Below are 10352 nucleotides of genomic sequence, written 5' to 3'. Positions count from 1 at the left end.
CTAGCCCAGGCCACGAGGAGCCCGGGCGCAGGCGCGGCTGTTTCAGCCTTACATCCTCAACTGGGCTGCCGGGCTGAGCAGGGCCCCTGGAGCCAGTCCCAATCTGTTTCCTTCTATTCTTTGACAGGAAACTCTGGAGAGTCAGCCCCCACCCCCATCCCGCCCCAGCACTCCCTCTCTCTTTTCCACTATGGACAGAGCCTCCGCACAGAGGCTGCCTGCCTGCTGCCGACCCAGCTGACATGGGGAGCGTCGGAGAAACGCAGCTGTGCTGGGCCATCCTGGGCTTCCTCCTGCTCCAAGGTAAGAGGCACCTGCCACTGTCCTTCAGCAGCTCCTCTCCTGTGGCCGGCAGTCCTGGGCGCTTGTCTCTCCTTCAGGACACACACCACACAGGCTCTGCATCCAGGGCTTCGCTCACCCGGAGGGAAATTCCAGAGCCTTTTTGTGAAGGGGACCACTTGGCTTGGGAGCTGGTCATTCCCAGGCAGCGGTAAAATAGAGGTATGGTTAGACTCTTTTGTGGGACATTTTCCAGGGTGAACTGGGGCCCCCGGAGAGGCTGGCCCCCTGAAATGTGGGAGGTGACAGTCTTGGTGTGAGGCTGAGGCTGGAAAGCTCCTCCCAGGGTGTCCTAGCACAAAACTGTCTGTACCTTGGCTTTACAGGTGATCTTTTTTCTTCTTTCATATGAGGAGTAACAACCTGGGATTTCCAAATATTGACTTTATGCTCAAATCACAGCAAGAGGGACTCAGGTTAGATACAAAGAACCGTTTGCCAAAGAAGATGTACACATTTCATCTAGGAGGCCAGATGAAATGACCCCCAGAGGAAATGACTTGGGAACAACACCTCTCAGACAGAGCTCTGCTAGCTGATGAGCTGTGAAGCAGCTCATAAGGGGTCCTCTAATTAGGGAGCGGTTTCTGGGAAACATGAGAAATCCAGGAGATTCTGACTCACAGGGCAGAAACTTCCCTTTGGTCATCCCTTCCCCACCCCCACCTCACCCTCCACAGGTCCTCTGTGGAGGATTTATGAGCATGTGCTCAAAGCGGCAGAAGGGGGTTCAAGAGTATTTGGATGGGGAGGGAGGATGGTGGTTTCTTGGCGGTGGGTGAGAGGGCCAAGTTCCCCAACGCTCTGTCTCCTGGAGAGGTCAGACATTTTTCTAAAAGCCCAAGGACTGGGGATAAAACTCTGATCATCCCATTCCTATTCCCCCACCCCCTCCCGGGAGGATGGAGTCACACATCTGATCTGGGGCCGGGGGACTAGGCTGTCGTAGAAACCTCAGAAATGGCAGAGAAGGAGATTAAAAGGTGAGACCCACGAGGGGACATTTTCACAAACCTAGGCTTCTCCCAGCTTCCCTACCTGCCATCCCGTCCCAGCCAAGCCCCAGGGTTAGGAATGTCCTGAGTGATTCTACCCGAGCTACAATCACCCTTGAGTATCCTAGCCGCTCATCCCAGGATCTCACAGCCCTCGCTGTTTCCTTCTTTTGGTGGACTGGGGAATCTTTCTGAGGATATTCAGGCCCACAAAGAGACGTGACTGTGGAGACACAGATTCAGGGCAGACTTGAAACTTGGAGGATTGGAGAGAAGGGGGCAAAACTTTAAATGTTTAGAATTTCTTGAGCATGAACTGTCAGGCCCTTTGTTAAGTGCTTTATGTGCCTTTTCTTATCCTCACAACGACTTTTGGGCTACTAAAATCACTTGCATTTTAAAGAAGAGAAAACTGAGGCCCAGGTCAGACAGTAAGCGACAGAGTCAGGGATTGAACTCAAGACCGCCAGACTCCAAAATCTATGAGTTTAACTACTAAACTACGCTGCTGAGGAAAACAATGTGGTGGGTGGTGAAGAGGGGGAAGAGAGAGGCTGGCAGGGAGTGAAGCAGGTAGGGATTAGGGAGGGGAGACCGGAAAGTAAGATATCCCTGTGCCTAGTGGTCAGAGGCAGACCGGCCTATAGAAACAGATGCTCCCCAAGTCCCTCCTCTACTCACAGAGGAATCCACTGTTGACAAAGTGTTCCGGTAGTGGGAGGGGAGACAGGAGACAAAGAGAGAGCAGGCGGGCCACTGGGACTCAGAGCTTGTGACTTTGCAACTCCTTCTAAGACACTAGTTTTGCTTCTAGATAAACGCAGGAAGGCAGTGAACTGTGCCTTCCCACTAAAAACTAGTTATCACCTTATAGAACAAAGATGGTACCTTAGATATGCTTGATCAATAACTGATAGATTTTTTTTTTTAAGACATGCCTCAGATTGAAAAATGTTCACCCAGGGTGATTCCCCAGCTGGGAAGAGTTCTCTCTACGCTGGGGCACCTAGAAGTTTTAACTCCCCTCTTGATGGCCCCACCCAAGGAGGGAATGGGGCTATGAGAGATGGTGACCTGGAAAAACACAGCCCTGGCTTTGGGCAAACTTGGGCTTGGAAGCAATTAATTCCACACTATCCAAGTGATAGCACCATGGAGGAAGGCAGTGGCTGAAGAAAATAAACTAGTGGGCTGCCCTAGGCTGGGCAGGTCCCTGGACCTCAGCAGCCTCTGTTCACGGGGGCCTGGGCCCCCAGCCCAGCTAGTGGAGGACGGGAACCCAGCTGGGCGGCTCCACTTCCCCACGTTGTTTTCCTTTCACATTGTTCACAGGTTTCAAGAATGATTTCATTGTGGAAAATGAGCAAACACAACCTGACCTTTCAGATCTCACACACACAGGGGACACGTATATGGACACACAGCACACATGCACATCTGCGTGGAGGTCCGCAGGCACGCTCACGCACGCACACAAAGCAGAACGAGGCCTTGTGACTGGGGCCTCCTGATAATTGCCTCTTCCCTGGGTTTGGCTAACAGTGACCATTTCTGAAGTAGCCTCTACCTGTTAGAGTAAACTGGTGGCTCGTTCTAGAATTTCCTTGCCTCCTGTATGTACCTCAGAACTTGCTTCCTGTGTAGGCCCTTACCTCCAGCTGGAAGGGCAGAGAGACAGCCCAGGTACCAACCCCAATCCCTCACCTCATCTTATTCACCACATCTTTCCATTCCCTTCCCTTCGGGCAAGACCAGGATGACAGTATTCACAGAAAAGGGATGGCTCCATGGTAGTGTAGTGAGAACATTAGCTAGAGACCTGGAGTTCTGGTTCTTTGTCTAGACGTGGCAGGTCACTGGCCCTCTGTCCTTGGACGTATCACTACTTTGGAATAAACTTCCCCTGCCCTTGTGTCGGGTTGGTATATAACCCATGCGGGGCTGAAAAGATAGGAAAGGACTCTAGGACAACGAACCGTGAGGTGGTGGTGATGGTGTGATTGAGTCACAGTCTCAGAGGAAGACAGCGCCGTGAGCTGGAGTCACACCCTCTACTGCCAAGGGTGTCTGCCTTCTAGCGTGGGAGGCTGGAAGCCAAAAGGCCTGGGTTCTTCTCCGAGGAGGCTCACCAAGCTAGTCTACGTGTTCTGCTTTCTCTTGCAGGCCACAACTCCCAGCCCACGACAACTAGCCCTCAGGGTAAGATCAAAGACACAGGGCCTACTCCAGCATTCTGGCCTGGGAGCTGAGGAAAAGTGGAAAGAGCTCCAGGCCTGTTTGGCACTAATCTTTCACATGCCTCGAGAGAGGAGAGAGATGACAGGTTGGGGTGTGGGGCGGGGGAGGAAGAAAGACTAGAAAACACCAGCTTAGCGAAGGAGAGAGGCAGATGGAGCAATAGGAGGGAGCGGACCCTCAGTCTCAGATGATCTGTTTCAGGAAACTTCAGCAGTCATAGTCCAACCACAGAGCCAACTTCCCCCCAGACAGGTGAGTGAGTGTGGTTGCCTAGGGGCCAAGCCCTGCCCCTTGCCCAGCCCTTTAGATCTGCTTGGAGCCCAAGGGTTCTCGGGTGGGCTAGGGAGTGTGGTGTCACCAAACCTGCCCCACCTCCAGCTGCCCTCCACTTGTACTTGCAGGAGATGGTCCTTCCGCAGAGCCCAACTACTCAAGCCCTCTGTCCAGCACCAGCATCCCAGGTACTCTGCCACTCAGATTACAGATGCCATCCAGGGAGGGTCCAGTGAGGAGGCAGACACAGTTTCTGCTCTAAAGGACAACACAGATAAGTGGAGGACCAGACAAGCAAATAGGACCTCATATTGACAGTTACAAAGCAGGGTGAGAAGGGCCATGATGAGCGTAAGCCGAAGGTGCTATGGGAACCCGGGCAACATTAGCCACTTCAGACTTGGGGGCCAGACATCCCAGAGTGAGTGATCTCTGAAGCTGAGGCCCAAGAAGGAGTTAATCAGATGAAGACTGTGGGGTGGAGGGTGGTAGGGCGTATCCCAGGGATAAGGAACTGCAAAGGTAAAGGCCCAGAGGAACTGAAGGCAGATTTGGGGCTAAAGAGCTTCCCTGCGCACATGCTGGTTGAGGCCCTAAGCAGGCCACGCATGCTTCCTAATCTGCAGCAGCTCCAGAGAAGCCCTCACAGGTCTCCATGGAAGCCAGTAAACCCATGACTCTGAGTTCAAGCACCATGGCCGGTCACCCCTGTCCTTGCTGGGACTGACTTGGTCCCAGCCACAGAAGCACACGTCAGGACTCCATGAGTACCTGGGACTGGGGGTGAAAAACCCTGGGTCATGTCTGGCTGGGTTCCTTCTTCCCGCCTCGGGAAGCCCAGGTCCTGCCCCACAGTGAGGGTTCTTAAGGCCAGGATCCACACCAGTGGTACCCTGCTCTGGGAGAGAAGTAGAGAGGCTTGGGGTTGGGGGGAGGTGGAGACAGGAACTGGTCTCAGTGAAGGTTAAAGGAGCCAGTACTGATAAAGACATAGAACGGGTAAGCCGAGGGTAGGAGAACCCAAAATGTTGGAAAAGGAGGCAGAAAAGGCGGGAAAGGGCTACACGCTTCTCAGGGCAGTTTGGCCTTCACCCAGCAGCATGGGAGAAAACTAGGAGGGGGTGGACACCCTCCATCTGGGCCCTCCTGTTTCATGGTGCAGGCACAGGTGTCCCAAGCAGCGGCAAGAGGAGTGACAGTACAAGCAGAGGTACGTCCTGTCTGTGCTCACAGTGAAGAGCACCCTAACCCTTTCTCTCATCCCAGCCCTCGGCTCTGGGGCTTTTCTACACTTCCAGACTTATTTAGGAGTTGGGTGAGGATAAGGAAGTGGAATAGCAATCAGGCCTGCAGTAAATGTGTTGAAGCGGGGCAGAGATGGGCGACCATACCGTTTTTTAAGAGCACCAGAAACTTGTGCCCATTAACTGGCAGCCTGGCTTGTTAGGTCAGTGCCCGGGGACAAACATCTGATGCCCTTCCTTCCTTCCGCCTCAAACTTTGGCAAAACACAGATGGCTCCCCCTTGCCCAGTCTGGCTCCCTATCTCTGCAGCATAAATCCCTTTCCTCTGGACCCCACGGGTGTGGTGGGAAGAGCATAATGAGAGAAGCATCCTGAATTTTCTGAAGTCCTCTGGAACTAGGAACACGAGCAACCAGCAATGCTCTTCACGTGATCCCACATCACCCAGTTCTGAAGGGTGGGAGGAAGTCTTTTTGGTAGGGCATGAGTTCTCTCTGCAGTCCTCTAACTGGGGGAAGTGGGAGGGGACCAGCTTTCTCATATAGACCGCGTCAGTCCCTTCGCTGATACCCCCATCCCTACTCCCTTTTAGACACCTCTCACAATGTTACGTCCAAATTACCCACCATGAGTTTGAGGACGAGAGAAGACTCGACCATCCTGCCCAGCCCCACGTCAGAGACCGTGCTCACTGTGGCTGCATTCGGTGAGAGGGAGGAGAAGGTGGGGGGTGGCAGGGGACCTCACGCCTGAGCTGACTTGGACTCTAGCACTCAAGTTCAAATCTTGTCCATTTGGTTTAGGAGGGTTTGGCTGATGAGGAAGACGCTGGTGGGAAGGAGCCTCCGCTGGCCCTCCCCTCAGCTCTTCTGGATTCTGATGGGCTCCATGTTCTTAAGGGAGGATGGGGCAGGGCTGTGGAGCCAGAAATAGCAGGCTGAGAGCTCATTCATTCAACAGAGAAGGGGAATTCACTTTACTCCCAGAGCCTGTCTACACAGCACTTAGCTGGGAAGGGAATTTGGACTCCTGTTGCCCTCTTCTGTCCTGTCCTCTGCTTCTCCTTCACCCCATCCTCTTCCCTATTCAGGTGTTATCAGCTTCATTGCCATCCTGGTGGTTGTGGTGATCGTCCTGGTCAGTGTGGTCAGTCTAAGGTTTAAGTGTCGGAAGAACAAGGAGTCTGAAGGTACATGCCCTGACCCTCAGGGCCCCCTTTGCCTCTCTTTGATGAGGGACCCAGAGCTAGATTCTGGAACTGACACCCAGCCTGGAGATGAGGGAAGGACTGGCACCACTAGGGGAAATGGGAGGGTCCACTGGGTGGGCTTTGAGGGGCAGATTGGGCTTCTGAGTTACAGCCTGTGACCTCCAATCTGTGCCTTTGGATTTTTACAGATCCCCAGAAACCTGGGAGTTCGGGGCTCTCTGAAAGGTAAGACTGTCAGAGGTATAAGGGAAGAATCATCTACTAACCTCTTACTCCCCCATTCCAAGAGGGACCAACACTTCCTGCCTTCACACACACACACACACACACACACACACACAGAATCCTGACAGCCTCACTGAGACCAGGGCTCGGGCAGGTGATGGAATAGAACGCTTCAGCCCCAAGGCTAAGTCTCTATAACCCCTTCATGAAAAGTGCAGGAATTCGGATTCTGATATACTCCTTAAACAAGAAGGTACTTATTTAAGGAACCACTTGTTGAACACCTTATATGTGCCAAGCACTATGGTAGAAATTTTTGTAATATCTCAAATTCTTAGAGGAGTTCTTCAAGGCAGATATTACTGCATTTTACACATTTAAAAAATTAAGACTTAGTAGAGGTTGTAACTTGGTCAAGATCACACAAGTAATAGGTAGCAAAACTAAGATTTAAACACAAGTCTTTGGGGCTTCAAAGCGACACTCATTTCATTATAGTCCACCACCAAAATAAAGGTTTCTTAAAACAAAGGTTAAGTTTCACAACCCCCCAGTTCCTTGACCCCCATTGCCCTATGGCTCCTTCTGTCTATAACCCATGTTCCTTTCCTTCCCCAGCTGCTCCACAGCCAATGGAGAGAAAGACAGCATCACCCTCATCTCCATGAAGAACATCAACATGAATAACAGCAAAGGATGCCCCTCAGCAGAGAAGGTGCATTTTTCCTGGTTCCTTCCTCCCTTCTCCCTCCTCCTCCTCCTTTCAGGCTCCACTTCCTTAACCAGAAAGGAGATACTTTCAAAGATCCAGGCTCTTCTCTCCTCTTCCCTGCCCCACCACTCCCGGTTAACTTCATCCATCCTCATTATGTATTTATTTTGCAGGTTCTTTAAAAGTGACCTTGGGTCCCTGTGGATCTCACGATGATGCAGCTTCCCTGTGACTGTAAGAAGGAAGGCGATGGGATGGGTAGAGGCAATAAACTAGATATAAGTTATTTTATTGTTTCACATCTACTCCCAGATCTAAAGGACATTAGCATTCCTCCAGATCTGGGAGCAAGCTGCCAGCATGAGAGACTCTTTCCCACATGGACAGTCACCCTAGAAACACAGCATGCTCCTCCCACCATCTCAAAGTCACAGGGAGGGGGCGTCTATAGGGCCAGAGCAAGGAAAATGACAGTGAATTGGTCCTTTCTATTTTGCATTAAAATTATTTTCTAGCCTGCAGTCTAATTTCTTTTAAGGTCTATGTTCCCATGGGTATTTCTTAACAGAGTGTTCTAGCAGCTCTGGGGCCTCCTTTTGTAGGTAAGGTATGTGTGCAAGTTTCTACCCCTGTGGGGAGCTCTCTGAGAAACCTGGGAGGTGGAGAGAACTTTTTGTCAGGTCTGCCTTGTTTCACCTGGTTTATTAAGTAGTGACGAGGACTAACCACTCCAATAGAAGGGAGACAAAAGGAGCTGTAAACAGTGATCACTGTCACCAGTAAAGAAGTTTTAAGTCTGGAGAGTGAGAACATGGGACGCACAACGCATTCTGATTAGAAAACTCCAGTGACAATGGGCTTCCCTGGTGGCGCAGTGGTTGAGAGTCCGCCTGCTGATGCAGGGGACATGGGTTCGTGCCCCGGTCTGGGAAGATCCCACATGCTGCGGAGCGGCTAGGCCTGTGAGCCATGGCCGCTGGGCCTGCGCGTCCGGAGCCTGTGCTCCGCAACGGGAGAGACCACAACAGTGAGGGGCCTGCGTACCGGAACCAAAAAGAAAAAAGAAAAGAAAAGAAAAGAAAACTCCGGTGACAAGAGCTGAATAATATAAGGGCAAATGTCCTCTGCCTGCCCCAGTTAGACTTGCCTCATTTTGGTCCTAGCTGTGGGAATAGCACTGGGAAGGTTTGGAGCGAGGATAGATCTGTGACTTCGTAAACCCAAATCCATTCCCTTTGCCCCACACAACTATGATTTTTGTGTCCAAGACACAGAATGATGTCTCACAAACACTGTAAACTTGTTTCAAGAGAATAAGAATGCAGTTATCTTAGTCATCTCTACCATGACACTGGTTTGGAAATGAATCTTGGTTGGGGAGAGTCAATGGAAGAGTCATCTGGGTATGTCTGCATGGAGTGCTACAGGCATCTGGTTGATGGCGGTTTAGAACATAGATTACCCATTCTGAAGGAACCATATGCTATTTTTTTCTGAATTTAGACTCTGCAAGGAGAGAGAACACTTAGAACAGAAAGTTTCACTCTACTTGTCTCAGTGAAACTATTAAAGTGGCCTGAAGAAACTTACTTGATTCTAAAATCGTCTAGGGCAGAGGACTTTATAACCTGCTCATGTCTGTAACTCCTATGTAGTACACTGTGCTCAGCACATCAGAGGTCATGACAACTGGATCTTGAGTGCAGGAAATCTAGTCAAAAGGCTGAGCTCTGCCACAGACCTGTAGCTTGATTTTGGCAAAATCATCCCAATCTCTGAGCCTATTTTCTTACTTTTAAAATGAGGTACCTGGTCTTCACTATCTTTTTGGCTTCTTATAGTTTACAGTTCTATAAACTCTAGATGTAGAAAAAATGAACACAATCTTTTAAGTAGAGATCACTCTGGGTGGGAGCCAGAGACAAGTCTTGGGTGACTCTGGGACTTAGACTCTCTGAACTTAGATTTTCCTGCGCGTTCATGTGTATTAACGTGGAAGAATGATCCTGACCTGGCCCTGTCTCTCTCACAGGCTACTTGGTAGGTAAAATGGAATAGTAAACGTGGAGGCACTTGGGAAGTAAAAGTACTAGCTGGCAAGTGCAGCAGACAACATGGAGTACCACCACCCATGTTCCACTTCAGGATCAAGACCCTTGATCTTGAATTGCTGGGAGTGTTGGCTGCTGAGGGCTCACAGCTGACTGATGACCACTTGATGGGGCAGGGAGGTAGGGATGAAGACCTGGACCCCTTGCCTCAATTTCTCCCTCTGCTTAATCCTGCTTCCCTTATTTCTCACAACTGTAGTTCCAGGAGCACTCACCAATAAACCTTCAGCATGCAAATCTCAGAGACTCCATTTCCTGGAGTACCCAACCTACGACAGCAAGACTATAGCATTTTAAAAAATAATTCAGATATATTTTATTTAAGCCACAATGCCAAAAACATATGACTTCCAAGCTAGTTCCAGCACAAAAATCCATCACTGGGACAGAACTCTGCAGGTGACCTAACAATGTCTAGAAGTACTGGATTCTGTTTGAATTGTTGTTGTTATTCTGACTGCCATGGGTACTTAGTTCAGCTGCTTATCATGCTGGACTAATTAGGTCAAGGACATGGACTTCATTCTAAGTAAGTGGACGTCTTCAGTATAAGGCCACAAACTCCCCCCTGACTCTGGACAATGTCCTGCAAATGTGAGCTGTTAGTCCTAAAGTATTTATATATGGGAGAGATGGGGTGAACTTGTATTAATATGAGATTGAAAGGCTTTTACCCTGAAACTGACATTGCAATACCACATTAGCCATGTTGATTTTCCCGTTGCCAAATAACTACCCTTTGGGAAGGGGTTGAGGATGAATTCACTTAATGCTGAATTCCGCTCTCTAGTAAATTATATTAGACGGGGTTCTGCTGGAGGATCCTACTACTTATGTAAATACAAGACCGCACCTCTGACAGGAAATCCAAGTATATATAGCCTTTCCCTGCAGCTTCCCTGAGACCACATCTCTTCCTTTATGTCTAGACAACAGGATGGTGGCCATTTAGAAGACGGCTTCCTCCCTATTCTAACACAGGACTAAAGGGTCCCAAAGCA

At 50.2% G+C, this 10352-nt stretch overlaps 1 protein-coding gene across 1 annotated transcript in view; it reads left to right on the top strand.

The window, feature by feature from the left end:
• Positions 1-242: 242 nt before the first annotated feature.
• ECSCR (endothelial cell surface expressed chemotaxis and apoptosis regulator) overlaps positions 243-10352 on the top strand; it is a 12604-nt gene continuing 2494 nt past the window's right edge. The window contains exons 1-10 of the mRNA XM_007461503.1: positions 243-303; positions 3501-3536; positions 3777-3827; positions 3977-4036; positions 5011-5058; positions 5686-5799; positions 6184-6282; positions 6492-6528; positions 7147-7243; positions 9273-9280. Of these exons, the coding sequence (XP_007461565.1) occupies positions 243-303; positions 3501-3536; positions 3777-3827; positions 3977-4036; positions 5011-5058; positions 5686-5799; positions 6184-6282; positions 6492-6528; positions 7147-7243; positions 9273-9280 (611 nt within the window). The remainder of the gene's footprint in view (positions 304-3500; positions 3537-3776; positions 3828-3976; positions 4037-5010; positions 5059-5685; positions 5800-6183; positions 6283-6491; positions 6529-7146; positions 7244-9272; positions 9281-10352) is intronic.

Source organism: Lipotes vexillifer, unplaced genomic scaffold (assembly GCF_000442215.2).
Source record: "Lipotes vexillifer unplaced genomic scaffold, Lipotes_vexillifer_v1.1 scaffold217, whole genome shotgun sequence".
NCBI classification, from domain to species: domain Eukaryota; kingdom Metazoa; phylum Chordata; class Mammalia; order Artiodactyla; family Lipotidae; genus Lipotes; species Lipotes vexillifer.
The sequence above is the reverse complement of the archived record's forward strand: the minus strand, read 5'-3'. Positions and strand labels throughout refer to the sequence as shown.